This window comes from Prionailurus viverrinus, chromosome D1 (assembly GCF_022837055.1).
Source record: "Prionailurus viverrinus isolate Anna chromosome D1, UM_Priviv_1.0, whole genome shotgun sequence".
Classification (NCBI taxonomy): Eukaryota; Metazoa; Chordata; class Mammalia; order Carnivora; family Felidae; genus Prionailurus; species Prionailurus viverrinus.
Genome location: NC_062570.1, coordinates 62,456,865 through 62,471,440, shown reverse-complemented (window position 1 = coordinate 62,471,440; position 14,576 = coordinate 62,456,865). Strand labels below are relative to the sequence as shown.

Below are 14,576 nucleotides of genomic sequence, written 5' to 3'. Positions count from 1 at the left end.
AGGGTGGTAAATGCAGAGGTATACTCAGATGTTTCACCACAAGGACAAGGACTGAACACCAGAAGGCTGTTTTTCATCAGCACAGCTGAGCCTAGACATGACGCTCTCTACACGACACAACATGAAAACTCATATTGTCTGCAGTGGAGTTTTGGAATCTGGGAAATGAGACTTCAGTGAGCCAATTATCATTTTATTAAAGCAAAACCAAACCAGAACAAAACAAAAAATTGTTCCTCATTAATACAGCTTATATTTTTTCAGCAATAACAAATGTTTACTCTTTCATGTAAGACTCTTAGATAAGTGCTTCACATCTAATAAAATTTGGTTTCTCAAAGTGACCCTAGGAAGTAGGTACAATCTTTCACATGAATTTTTTATTTTAGGAAAATGAGACCAAGAGGTGCTAAGTAACTTGTTCAAGTTTACACAAATTGTAAGTAAAGACATGAGATTTGACCTCAGAAACTCTGAGCACCAAAAATCCACTCTTGGTAAATATTTTATTTGTGCACTTCTGCTTTAACTCCGTCATATAAAGGGGTGCCACTGTAAAGCAACACACTCTGAAGGATTCACTACCAAATGACAGATTCCTATGCACTGTCCTAAGTCCTATGTATAGGGGTAGAATTGATAAGTTTTCCTTGTTAATTCCATTAAACAGCAGCGGGAATGAGGAAAAGAGATGTCAGATGTGGTACAGCAATACTGGTCTTTCTACAGAAAGGATTACATGTGTTCCCTTTGCAAATAAGCATCCTCTCCTCATAATAAACAAAAACAAATAAGAAAAAAAATATTCTTTCCTAGTGAGAACAAAATATTATGTAGAAAAAGGTTCAAGCTTTCGCTGCATGGCAAAGACATGCAAAAGACTGTTGAGTTGACTTGTGTTCCCCTTAAGTTCATGTGTTACAATCCTAACCCCCAATATTTCAGAGTGTGATCTTTTGGAGAGAGGGTCTTTACAGGGGTGATTAAGTCAAATGATGTAATTAGGATGGGCCTTGCTCCAATCTGATTAGTGTCCTTAGAAAAGGGGAGATTTAGACACAGAGGCATGCAACAGTGGGAAGATGATATGAATATACACAGAGAGAAGACAGCCACCTACAATGCAAGGAAGAGACCCTTCCCTCACAGCCCTCAGAAAAAAAGCCAACTTTGCTGACACCTTGGTGTTAGACTTCCAGCCTCCACAACTGTGAGACAAGAAATTTCTGTTGTTTAAGCCACCCACTCTGTGGTAATTTGTTACAGAAGTGCTAGCAGACTCTTCCAAAGACATTCTAAAATAAAAGATGGAGAAAAGAAAGAAGAGGTTTCAGAATGGTGCAGATGAGCTCAGGTGTAGGAGATGAGCCCCAAGGACAAGGAGCACTACACAAAAGTGAGGGGGGTGCCAAGAGGTTCAGGAGCTTGGTGGGCACAGGATGATGGAGACTGGACAATTCCAAGGATTAAAATATGGATAAGTAGTCTGAAAAAACTGACATCTAGAAAACTCGGAGATGAGTGACCCATGGTTTGCGATATTGAAAAATGAGACAATGCCTGCTTCATAGTCTAGGAAAACCCCAATATGGGGAGGGACAGTCATGCAAAGAGTCAAGACCTTGGGATCAAAGGTGGAAGACTCCTCAAAAACGTTATAACCAGATTCATTCTGTAACCCAATAACCCAGTAGCCAAATTGAGGGTTGTATCTGGAGTAAACATCTGGAAGATATACATTCGGGTCAAAAACAAACCCAGAACTCCCCTTTCTCTTGGGGCTTCTTGCTTTACTGTGCACCCCCAGGATCCAGGCGATCTTCTCAGACACATCTACTTCCCAGTAATACTTCCCTTCGGAGAAATGCTGGCAACCCAAGACATCAAAAAGAGAGAGACTACATAGATGTATATTTTGAAGAGAGAAATCTTGTATGCCTTTTACCTGTCTTTTATCTGCAGAAATGGTAATATTCAAAATAGCATTGACTGGCTTCAGCATCACGTCCACTGTGGGAAAAATGACAGGGTTGGGTGAAGGATACAGAGCAGGTGTGTCTTGTGACATTTGAGGTGGAACATCAGGAACTGACTGGGAGGAACTCATGTTGATGGGTCAGAGATGAGTAGCACACTTAAGAACTGTTGTATGCATGCATGTTTGGGGGGGAGCACATGAAGCTAAGATCATGGGACCTGATAGTAACCACAACTTCTAAAAGGGATCAGAACATGGCAGTTTGAACAACCTGTAACTCCTTCTTACCCCAGTAGCGTTGAACTTCTGTCAGCTCTGAAATGACAAAAGTTTCAATGATGTTGTTAAAAGCAAAGGGATTAAACCCTGATACTTGGCTTCTCACTAGAATGGAGGCACGAGGCCCTGTGTGGCTATCAACTGGTGAATGAAATGATGAATCAGACACCTTGACCATTCCCCCTTAGATATGATCTCATCTTCCACACAATATATCTATCTCCGCTTGTCAGGCCTACATCCTCTCTTTTATCCTCATCTAGAAACCACATCCTCTTCCCCATTTTGCCCCAATACTACAACAATTTGACACCCACACCCTTCCTCTGACTCTCCTTACCTTTAAACACTTGCAGCGTCCCTTTCAGATCTGGAATTTGGTATGTACTCTTCGGTTTCTTGGAAACAATGTTTGGCCTCTTCAAAATCCAGCTCTCACTCCTAGAGAAGACAAAATTGGTCACCCCACATGTCTGACCTCTGCAAGACCACTGCTTCTCCCACTTTTCACTCCACTGATGTACTTGAATCCTCTCCACTGAAGGTCCTGAGGAGGGGAACAGGGAGAGACCTGATGCTGCAACCAGAAAAAATATCTGCTCACATCTACCTTTCCATTTGCCTTCTGTGTGACCTTCAGAAGGGGTCTTCACCTCAATGAAGCTCATGTTCTTCCTTCTAAAATGGCGAAACTAACCCCATACTCTCTACCTCTTAAAATAATAAAACTGTATAAAATAATGATGCATTTAACAGGTATTTGATGACTCTAAAAAAAAAATCATGTATTTGATACATGAAGAAGTCACTGCCACCCTAGGGGTTCCACCAGTGAGAGGCCAGAGATGTGAGTTCCCAGACAGGTGGTCAGTAAAGAAGCTCCAGAACCTGACTACAGAGGGATTTAGGTTATCAAGTATGGAGCTCTATGTTAAGAGTCTGAAGGGTCTCCAAAGCCTGGTATCCCAGTACAGATGTCTAGAGAATAACATTTGAGGTTACATTCTCTGGGGAAATATTACACACATGTGGAAAAGGAGAAGTTATGACAACCAAATGAATAGTGGTTTGAATTTCATGTATTTGGGAAGACCTTGAAGCTGCCATGTGGATAGGCCACTTTAGACACAAAAAGGCCATATTTTCTATAAGATACTAAAGTGTGTAAGCAAGTAGAAATTAATTATTGGCACCAGGACCAAAGCCACTGTTCTCCAAGACAGGGGTTGGGTTTTTTTGTTTGTTTTGTTTTTTTGTTTTGTTTTTGTTTTTTCCGAAGCCCCAATGAAACCACTAGAAAGACCTTGTTTCTTCTATCTTCAGGAAGAAAAATAAATGAAAGGAGCTGCCTTTGTGGAAAACTTGGGGGTCTGGAAGATAGAGGATAGGATCCTCCCTGAAATAAGACAGGTACCTATGAAATATGGAAACAAGCTGAAGCAGAGACTAAGGTTTGACTAAAATTGGTGAAATCATGTTCTTACTGGCCCTAACTGTGTGACCTCCCACCACCCAAATTCCATTGAAAACTTTCATCTGATCAAAAATTTAAAATGATATAATTTCCCAATTCCCCAGCTCTGTGGTTTTTTTAAATTTCTTATTCATCCCAAGATAACTCTCATGGCTATAATTCTGTCTTCACATAAGAAAGGACCATACCTGGTCTCCCACACATACCTTTTCATGACATTAATCAAATCCTGGAGAAGAGAGAAAACATGAGTCAAGTACAAGATTGGTATACTTAGAAAATAAAAATGGATAGTTAAATTTTCATTTTAAGTAAAAATATACTTTAGCTTAAGCAAGACTCCTGCAATATTTAGGATATCCTTCTACTAAAAAAATGATTTATAATTTATCTGAAATTCAAATTTAATTATGCATCCTGGATTTGATCTGACAACCCTCCAAGGATTTATAAGCCCTCCTACCTTGAAAAGTTTTATCCACCTTAACCCCCTAACATCCCTTGCTAAGGTGTGAAAAAAGAGATGATCAGAATGTGGAGGACAGAATATATGATAAGATCCAGATCAACCATCCTGAGGACTCATGTGAGTGTCAGAAAGATGCTTCCAGTGCTTGGAGATGGGATATATTTAAAAGAAGAGAAGAGGCTTGACATTTTTAAACAAATACGTACATGAGAAGACCTCATTAATTCATTATGCTTTTATTTATTCCAGAGACAGATAAAGGTGAAACACATATGTCAGACATCATTCCAGGCTCTGGAGAGTCAAAGATGAATAATCAATAATAATAGTTCTCCAAAAGTATACTTTCTTTTGCTGTGGGTACATGCAAACAAACACTTCAAGTGAATGTTTCTCTAGCTTTCTTTCACTCATTCTATATACCTCCTCTCCGTTACCTATAGGTAATCTCATCAATATTTGAGCATGAAATAAGCCAGAGGAACCAGAACCTGAGAAAGTCTAAAATGTAATTTACTATTTCCCAAATGTTTATATTCCATTGCCCCAAATGATACCAATACATACTCCATCACAGTCTTAAAAACTATAATATCTTACTCTGAATTTCAATATTGTATTGTCAATCCAGTCCATGGTCTCAAAATCTTTTAGCCATCTTTTTATTCCCATCATAGAACAGAATGTACCAATATATTGGTTTCCCTCTTTCCAGCCCAACCCCTTTTATACCAATGAAGACCTGGCCTTCAGTTGACTCTACATTTCAGATAAAGTTTTGCTCTCTGTATTAGGCTTTTTCTTGTTATTGTATATGACAAAAACCCAAATAAAACTGGTTTAAATTTAAAAGAAAGATGAATAAATTCAGGAGCAGGTGTAAATTTCGTCATAGGTGGTTTTTAAGTGAAAATCTTGTCATCAGAATCTGTTATTCTCAAAATTCTAATTCTATTTTCTACTTGCAATATTGACTTTCTTTTTAGGCTCTGTGTGGCATCAACTTGAATCTCCTGGTTTAAATGATAATCCCTTATATACTACCTAGTGAAAAAGAGAATTTCTCTTTCCTAATCATGACAGTAAAATTCAAAGGCATAAAAATCTTTGACCTGAATTGGGTCAGATGCATATGTCAAAATAATTACTGCATTATTGGTAAACATAAGAATCTGATATTCTGACTTACCTAGAATTTAGAGACACATCCCTAAAGCTACTGATTTTATCAACCCTAACCAACTACATAGACTGGGAGTAAGAATGGTTCTTCAAAGAGTAATTCAAGAAGTTCTAGAAAGGAAAGAAAGAAAGAAAGAAAGAAAGAAAGAAAGAAAGAAAGAAGAAAGAAAGAAAAGAAAGAAAGAAAGAAAGAAAGAAAGAAAGAAAGAAAGAGGGAGGTAATTGAATTGAGGTTGGACAAACAAAAGTCCCATACAGTCCATCCTTTCACTGATTGCCATCTCCTCATTCTTTTTACCAAATTATTTCCCCCCAAAATGGCTCAAAATAATACAATGGTTACAATACTATTAAACATAGATGACTTGCATCACATATAAATTATAAATCAAGATGAATTAAAGATCTAGACTTGAGATATAAAACTATATAACTGTTAGAAGAAAACAAAGAGAAAAATATTCACAATATTAGATTTGGTAATGATTTCTTGGATATAACAACAACAAAAAAAGCACAAGGAATAAAAGAAAAACCGCTAAGTTGAACTACACCAAAGTTAAAAATTTCTATGCAGCAAAGAACACTATGAAGAGACAATGCACAAAAAGGTAGATGATATTTGCAAATCATATATCTGATAAGGTATTAGTCATAGAATATACAACAAACTACAACAATGCAACAACAACAAAAAGCCAATTCAAAAAATGGGGAAAAATTTGAATAGATACTTCTCCAAAGAAAATATACAAATGGACAATAAACCCATGAAAAGATGCACAACATTATTGGTCTATATTAGGGAAATGAAAATCAAAACTACAAATATTGCACAGTCTAGTACTCAACAACAACAAGAAAATCAAATGTAAATAGAGATTTGTGTTATTTGACAAAACTTAATGAAGAGATGCCTTACAAATGATAGATCATAGATAAGGGGAGCTTATAAAGAATCTTGTCTTCGGGGCGCCTGGGTGGCTCAGTCAATTAAGCGTCCGACTTCAGCTCAGGTCACCATCTCGCAGTCTGTGAGTTCGAGCCCCGCCTCGGGCTCTGGGCTGATGGCTCGGAGCCTGGAGCCTGCTTCTGATTCTGTGTCTCCCTCTCTCTCTGCCCCTTCCCCGTTCATGCTCTGTCTCTCTCTGTCTCAAAAATAAATAAACGTTAAAAAGAATCTTGTCTTCAAATTTTTTGCACTGCCTTTTATGAATTGCTAACAATGGCAATTTTCTTTGCCATTCTTTGAATTATCCCTCCAAGCTTTGAAATGATAGAGAGGGGGTATGGAGGGGCCCAAGAGCCTTTCAATGTCACCATAAGGAAGAAAATGAAGAAATCCAGCAGGGAAGGAAATTTACTCTCTGTTTCCCCTAAATCTCATCATGTAAACGCTCCAACCGAAGCCTTACCTGCAGCATGTCTTCTGAGGACCCCCATATCTGATGCTCAATGTGTGAGATGAGCCCTCTCAAGTACTGCCTCTGCCAGTCCAGCTGGTCTCTGGCCACTACCAAGTTATCCAACACATTTACTTTGTCTTCCTCCAGCTTTTGCAACACCCTTTTCTCCTTGCTGTCCAGGAGGCCTTTCATTTCATTAAACTCTTTCAGAATCCTTTGTCTCTCAGTCTGCATATGATTCTTTGGGGACGGGAAGAGAAAGAGGCAGTCAGTCTGTTTGGCCAAGGGCCTACTTTGTCTGGGCCTGGGAGCCAAGACAAGAATTATCTTCCTCAGGGACTTCTCACTGAGGTAGTGAGCAACTACTGAGAAAGCCATTTCCCCATGACTTTCCTTTGGATTTCTTCCAAAGGAATATATTAAAGTCTACTTTAGCAGGGCCCACCCTCAGACACAATATGACACCTGGATGAGGCTTGGCTTGAAGATATCTGTCCTGGATAATCATGCCACACTGTATAGTAAGCCCTTCCACCCACACCTCCTAAATAGGAAACACTGGGCTTTTCTCAGTATGTTTTCTGGAAGTATTAGTGCCTCAAACTTGATGATGGATATGGAACATGAGATTCATTAGTCATTTTTACATGGCTTTCTCCTATGCCTTCACCTCCAAATATTTGGTTTTATTTGTGATATGTCTACCCTCTGGAACCCAATTCCAACAGGGAAGGAATGAAATGAGGACTAATCAAATATCTTCTGAACTCATTAATTGTGAGGTAACCAAGAGAAAGGGGCCTCCTTGTGACTGGACTAAGATGCTGACTTGTTTCCTGCCTCAGAACTCCCTCAGGAAATATTTTCCTGCCTTCCAGGAATCTCTCTCCTCTCTGATGTCAACTTCAAGCTCTTCTACTTTCTGCTGCTCCTTCCTCAGCTTCTTCAGAGTTGCCTGGAGTTTCTCCTATGAGAAAAAGAATCACCAGAGTCAAGTTATGAGCTTTCTTAGCACCTGGATAGAAGGAAGAAATAAGACTCATCACAGAAGAGACTAGGTTACGGAAATGAAACTGATGATTAGAATCTACTATGTAGACAAAAATCTGAAGAGGTTAATGTATTCTTTATCCCTGTGTGCTGCAAGTTATCACCCCTTGATCAAGAGTAACCTGATTCTCTCTTTTCCTAGAGGAAGAAGTGATCCTGCAGCAAGGAAATTCCTTTCCTCTCATTGACAGCATTCTCCACATCCAACCAGCCATGTTCCCCAAAAACCCTTCTGCTCAAAGCGGCTATCAGATTTTATCTTGGGAAGCATTTCTCCATTCATCCAACTTCTCTTTGCTAAGGGTCTCTAATCTAGACTCATTCCTAATCAGATGAAAGAATGCACAGAAATATCCTTTAGGTCTCAGAAGCTGAGAAAAGGGTATGGAAAAGAGATTTCAGAGCTCAGTTTTATGATGGCAAGGGGAGGAACATAGGCTTAAAAAGTGAAGAATTCACTTCAGGTATCATCCTGCCCCATCTTCTTTCACCCTTGAGCCTACCTGACATTCCTTGACCACCTTCTCTGTGAGGAATATATGATGACCGTGATACTCCTGAGACACTGCAGTATGCTGGCAACCAGCCTTCCCATGCTCCTTACAGAAGACACAGAGTGTTTTTCCATGATTCTCACAGAACTTTTTCTTCTGTGGGCTCCTATTTTCCCTGACTCTCTCCACAATGCCGGCCAGAGGGTGGTTAGGTCAGAGATTCTGAAGCTGATATTTGCACTGGCACACAGGACAGTTGCTCTCCCCTCCTTGGTGAGTCCCTGTTCTTTGCAGTGATGCAATCTCAGCAGAAGGTGTGGCCACAGTCCAGGCTCAGGGGCTCTGTCAGAAGCTCCAGTAGGTCAAGTCCCTCTTAAAGTTTACCTATGCTAGAAAATCCATTGCAGTGCTCCCCTGGCTTCTTCCTTTCCTGACAACTGAGGCTCTTCTTGCTCAGACTCCTGTAGGGCTGGAATGTTGAAGGGGACATGATAAGAAAGGCAGAGGGGGCGCCTGGGTGGCGCAGTCTGTTAAGCGTCCGACTTCAGCCAGGTCACGATCTCGCGGTCCAGGAGTTCGAGCCCCGCGTCAGGCTCTGGGCTGATGGCTCAGAGCCTGGAGCCTGTTTCCGATTCTGTGTCTCCCTCTCTCTCTGCCCCTCCCCCCGTTCATGCTCTGTCTCTCTCTGTCCCAAAAATAAATAAACGTTGAAAAAAAAAATTTAAAAAAAAAAAAGAAAGAAAGGCAGAAATAGAAAGGATACTGATTATGTAGAGATTTGGAATTGGGCAAAACATTAATATTCAATATAGAGAAGAAAACAGACAAGAGAAGTAGGTCAGTAGCAGAATGAAAAGCACTCTTTGTAATAATGTTAAACACGTCACTCTCAGTTTATGTACCATGATAAATTTCACCCCCCATCAGGGCAAGCTTGCTAGTTTGTCTTCTACTGGTAGACAAACTGAAGCCCTTCCTACCAAGAACCTTGTGCAACCCATAAGTTTTTCCGGTCTTTACTTGCCCATCCCAAAACACATCCTTCCTGTTAAATACACTAAACCCACGGTGGCCCCTGGGCTTTTGCACTGCTCTTCTCCTGAGTGGAGTGATCCCACTCTTGATATTTACATGACCTTTTTTAAAAAACAATTTTATCAAGTAATATTTCTATCAAATGCATTAATTTCAAGAGTACAATGCAATGATTCTAGTAAACTTATGGAACTGGATAACTAACACCACAGTCCAATTCTAGAACATTTCTATCACATGAAAACAAGCCTCATGCCATTAGTAGTCACCCCATTCTGAACTTGAGCCTTAGGAAATCATCAATCTTGTGTTTTTATATTTTACAATCTTGTATATTTATATTATAATGTATAATAAGAATGGAATTATAATATATGATCTTTTGAGGCTGACTTCTTCACTTAGCATACTGGTTTTGAGCTTCATCCACCCTGCCTTTCTCTCCAGTTCCTCAATGTCAAAAGCACAGAAGTCACTGCTACCTCAGAAACTTTGCACTTGTTTTTCTCTCTACATAGAATCACTCTCCTCTGACATCAGCATGACTCTTAGTTTTCATTCAGTCTCCTTTTATGCCTTCTCATCAGGACCTGCTTTGTTAACTTCTCTATAGCAATACTGCTGATACTATCGTTTGCTGTACATTTGCTATATTTCTTTTATTTTTACTACATAATATAAAACATCTTTCTTTAAATATCTGTCTCTTCCTCCTAAAAAGTAACCCATAGATTTTGTTCACTGACGGATCCTCAGTACCTAGAACAGTACATCATACACAGGAACACAATATGTGATAAATATATAAAGTTAGAATCTCCTCATCTCTCCATAGATGATTAGATCTTTCTCATCAACTTTTCAGCTTTTTTTCCTTTTTTTAATGTTTATTTATTTATGTTTATTTATTTTTGAGACAGAGAGAGATAGAGTGCAAGTCGGGGAGGGGCAGAGAGAGAGGGAGACACAGAATCCGAAACAGGCTCCAGGCTCTGAGCTGTCAGCACAGAGCCCAATGCGGGGCTTGAACCCACAAACGTGAGATCATGACCTAGGCCAAAGTCAGACGCTTAACCAACTGAGCCACCCAGGCGCCCCAAATGTTTATTTATTTTTGAAAGAAAGAGAGAAGGAGAGAGAGGAAGAAAGTGCACTAGCAAGTGGGGGAGGGGCAGAGAGAGGAGGACAGGATTTGAAGCAGGCTCCATGCTGACAGCAGACAGCCTGCTGGGGGGCTCAGACTCATGAACTGTGAGATTATGACTTGAGCCAGTCAGACACTCAACCGACTGAGCCACCCAGGTACCCCTTAAGCTTTTCTTCCTATCTATTAGTAGTTCTCTAATAACTGAGAAGAATTTATCTCCTAACACACCTGTCCCACATAGAGCCTTCCCCATGCCCTCAAATTCGTTCCCCAGAGACACCTACAGAAATAGCAAGGATCACAATAGGGAGGTAATTTTGTCACTAATGGTTTTATAACCAATTACCATTTACAAGTCACTCTGACCTATTTATTCCTTATATAAGAATCCCTGAGAAATAAGAGTGTACATAGAATCTTTCTTCACATGTGTACATAGAATCACATGGCTTCCAGATCATTCTATTTACAGACGTCATTCTATTATAAAAGGTAGAGTTGAGTGGACATACAATCCTCAGGATCTTCTTTCAGAATTCTCTCCATTACTGCACAGATGTTAACAAAGACAAACAGAGGGAAAGGCTGTATGAACTAGACAGCTACACAGTGCTCTGGCGGTATAGGAATAGAGACCTCAAGACCAGATGGGTGGTCTGGGGAGTCTTGTATTTGTAGATGGAATTTCACCTTGACCTGGACATACAACAAGGAGGTCGATGGGCACAGAAAGGAATATGTTTTTAGGGAGGAAAGAACAGGTTCATATACTCATAGGGTCACAACCTATACCTGAGAAGATAGAGACTCAGGAAACATAAATTCCAATGAGGCAACCGTTGGTTGCTGTTGGTCATGGGAGAAAAGAATCAATATATAATGAAGGCCATAGATAGAAAGATAAAGTCTGTCCTGTTTCAAACACATTGAGTGCTATTATGGTTTGAATTATATTCCCCCAAAAGATGTCAAAGTCCTAACCCCCAGTATGTGTAGATGTAACTTTACTTGGAAATAGTGTCTTTGCAGATGATCAAGTTAATGTGAAGTCATTATGACGGGCCTTAATTCAACATGACTGCATCTTCATAAAATGGGGAAATTTGGGGACACAGATGGACATGCACACATGGAGAAGGCCACATAAAGACAAGAGCTGAGATCAGGGTGGTGCATCTACAGAGAACACCAAAGGTTGCCAGAAAGCTATCAAAAGCAAGCAGAGACATGGAACAGATCCTCTGTCACCACCCATGGAAGGAACCAACCCTGCCAACAAGTTGATCTTGTACTTTTAGCCTCCAGCACTGTGAGAAAATGAATTTCACCTAAGCCAACCATTTGTGGTGCATCTTTTTATGGCAGCCCCAGAAAACTAATATAAGTGCTTATGTTTCCTTATTCATGTGTTTTTTTAATGTTTATTTATTTATTTTGCATGCACTCAAGAGAGAGAGAACTGGAAAGGAACAGAGAGAAAGGGAGACAGAGAATCCAAAGCAGGCTCCAGACTCTGAATTATCAGCACAAAGCCTGACACGGGGCTCAAACCAACGAACCCTGAGATCATGACCTGAGCCAAAATCAGGCGCTTAACCAACTGAGCACTCAGGCGTCCCTATTTCGTGTATTCTTTATTCTGTCATTGAAGAAGTGTTACACCATTGAAAGTCTCTCCACCTTAAACAGACAGACAGACAGATACAGAGCCCAAATGTATACTCCCCTTGGAGATGGTACAAATGTGGAGTTTTTACAGTAGGGTAAGGGCCAACTAGGTCCTAAATTTCCTTATCTCCCTACATCTTGATTGTATGGAGGCTTTCTGTGTCTGCACAGATGAGAAAAATGAAAAGTGTCTCCACAATAAGGGGAGAAAGTCCTATGAGGAATGGAGACATACTTGATCCTGCCCCTGTTCCTGAGTAGAAGAGCCTTCTTCTTCTACCACCCCTTAGAGTCCAGGGTTTAATCTGCCCCACATTAATGACACTGCCCCCAAGAGCTCAAGCTCTGAGGTCAACCTGTTTCAAAGTAGTCATTTTGTCACAGAAGTCCATGTCCATAAGGCTATGGCAGGCTCATCACTGTCTGTCACCATCGGTTCATCAGAATGTCCTGTAAGCATTCTCTTCAAATTATGTCCCCTCCAACTGAGTCTTTTACCTGGATTCCAGAAGTAGCTTCTGCACCAGTCTCCCTGATACTGTCATCCATCTCATGCAGTCTGCTCTCATCACTGTTTACAACCCAGCAGGAATGTTTTTTTTTAAAGCATCCATCAATCTTGCCATTCCTCTGCTCAAATACATGCCATTCAGCTGGAGTCAGTCTTTATCATGGTCGAGTTAGGTTGACGTGACACATCCCTTCCTATGCCTCATCTTCTCAGCCCAGCTCCTACTCCTCCCCAGCCTACACTGGCTGCCTTATATGTGCCTTGCTCACTCTTAGCAAAAATCCATCCTCAATCCATCACTTCCTTGAAAACTCAGCTCAAAATCACCTCTCCACACTGAGACCTAGCCTGAAATCTGTTCTAAATTGCAAATCCTTTTATCAAGGCACAGCGTAGATACCTAGCCCTGTGGTGGGACTTCTTATCTACTAGTGCTCTTGCTTCTTTGTTTTCATATTTTCTCATACCGTGTTACTCTTTTACTGTTTACTTTCTGTCCATTCACCCAGAATATAATTTTTTGGAGATGCTTAATATCTACTGAATGTCCAGTAGATGTTAATACATTTTTTTCATCACAGCTATATGCTTTTGCCTTTGTGAATTTAATCAAAAATATTTTTAAAAATTTTAAAACCATTTTCTCCCATCTATTGGACCCTGTGCTAGCCCTCTGAGTAAGCAATTAATATACACCAAATACGAACCTGGTCTAGATGTAAGACATAGAACAATGACTTCTGAAAAGTGATAGGAAAGGAAAGTGCACATCAAAATATTATATAACATAGAGATCAAGGTACAAGGTGTTCAGAGGTGAGATTAAGATGGAGTTCTTTCTGAAAAATTACCAACTCCTTTCCTTACTCTGAGCAGGGACAAAGGAGTTAGGAGTTGAGCTAAAAAGCAATGGAAAAGTGTGTCTAACAGGACAGAGTTCTGTCATTTTTTTTTAATTAAAAAAAAATTTTTGGGGGGGCGCCTGGGTGGCGCAGTCGGTTAAGCGTCCGACTTCAGCCAGGTCACGATCTCGCGGTCCGTGAGTTCGAGCCCCGCGTCAGGCTCTGGGCTGATGGCTCAGAGCCTGGAGCCTGTTTCCGATTCTGTGTCTCCCTCTCTCTCTGCCCCTCCCCCGTTCATGCTCTGTCTCTCTCTGTCCCAAAAATAAATAAAAACGTTGAAAAAAGAAAAAAAAATTTAAAAAAATAATAATAAAAAAAAATTTTTTTTGAGAGAGAGAGAGCAAGCAGGGGAGGGGCAAAGAGAAAGGGAGACACCAATCCAAAGCAGAATCCCGGTTCTGAGCAATCAGCACAGAGCCTGATGCAGATCTTGAACCCACGAACCGTGAGATCATGACCTGAGCTGAAGTCAGATGCTTAACTGACTGAGCCACCCAGGTGCCTTAATGGAGGACAAGTTCTAAAGCAGGAGAGGACTCCAGAGAGTCCCGAGGTGAGGGTAAGCTGTCCTCACTCAGAAAAGAACAAATTCCCTGTGGCTGGAGCCCCAGAGACAAGTGACCACACGGGAGCTGTAGAGATGAGCAGCAGACTGCTCATCCAGTCTGTCTCATCAGCCTGGCCAAAACTCTGGTGATTTATCAGGAATGTTGCAGACAATTTCCCAGAAGTTACAAGGACAAGAAGCATAAAATGATGGGTTTCAAGAGGTCTTATCCTTGGCACAGCCCCTAAGATCCCTTTCCCTCCCACAAGTCTAGATGAGGGTCGTCATCTCTGCCAACTCTCTCCAGGAACTTGGGCTTTTATGAATAGGGAAAACAGGGCTCCATCTCGCAGGTTTCTCTGGAGAAAAAGAGGAAGGGATTTTCTGTTTCTGAAAAAAAAAAAGTTATTCTGGCTCACCTTGGCAAAAAAAGT

The 14,576-nt window shown here is 40.6% G+C and overlaps 1 protein-coding gene across 1 annotated transcript; it reads right to left on the bottom strand.

Moving 5' to 3' along the window:
• Positions 1–243: 243 nt before the first annotated feature.
• On the bottom strand, positions 244–12,731 carry LOC125146492 (E3 ubiquitin-protein ligase TRIM22-like). The gene is given in 10 exon segments (XM_047823226.1): positions 244–2,010; positions 2,267–2,293; positions 2,598–2,698; positions 3,938–3,960; positions 6,798–7,028; positions 7,660–7,755; positions 8,342–8,606; positions 8,608–8,704; positions 10,743–10,794; positions 12,681–12,731. Coding segments are annotated over 10 exon segments (1,536 nt in total). The 3' UTR covers positions 244–1,417.
• Between the last annotated feature and the right edge of the window lie 1,845 nt (positions 12,732–14,576).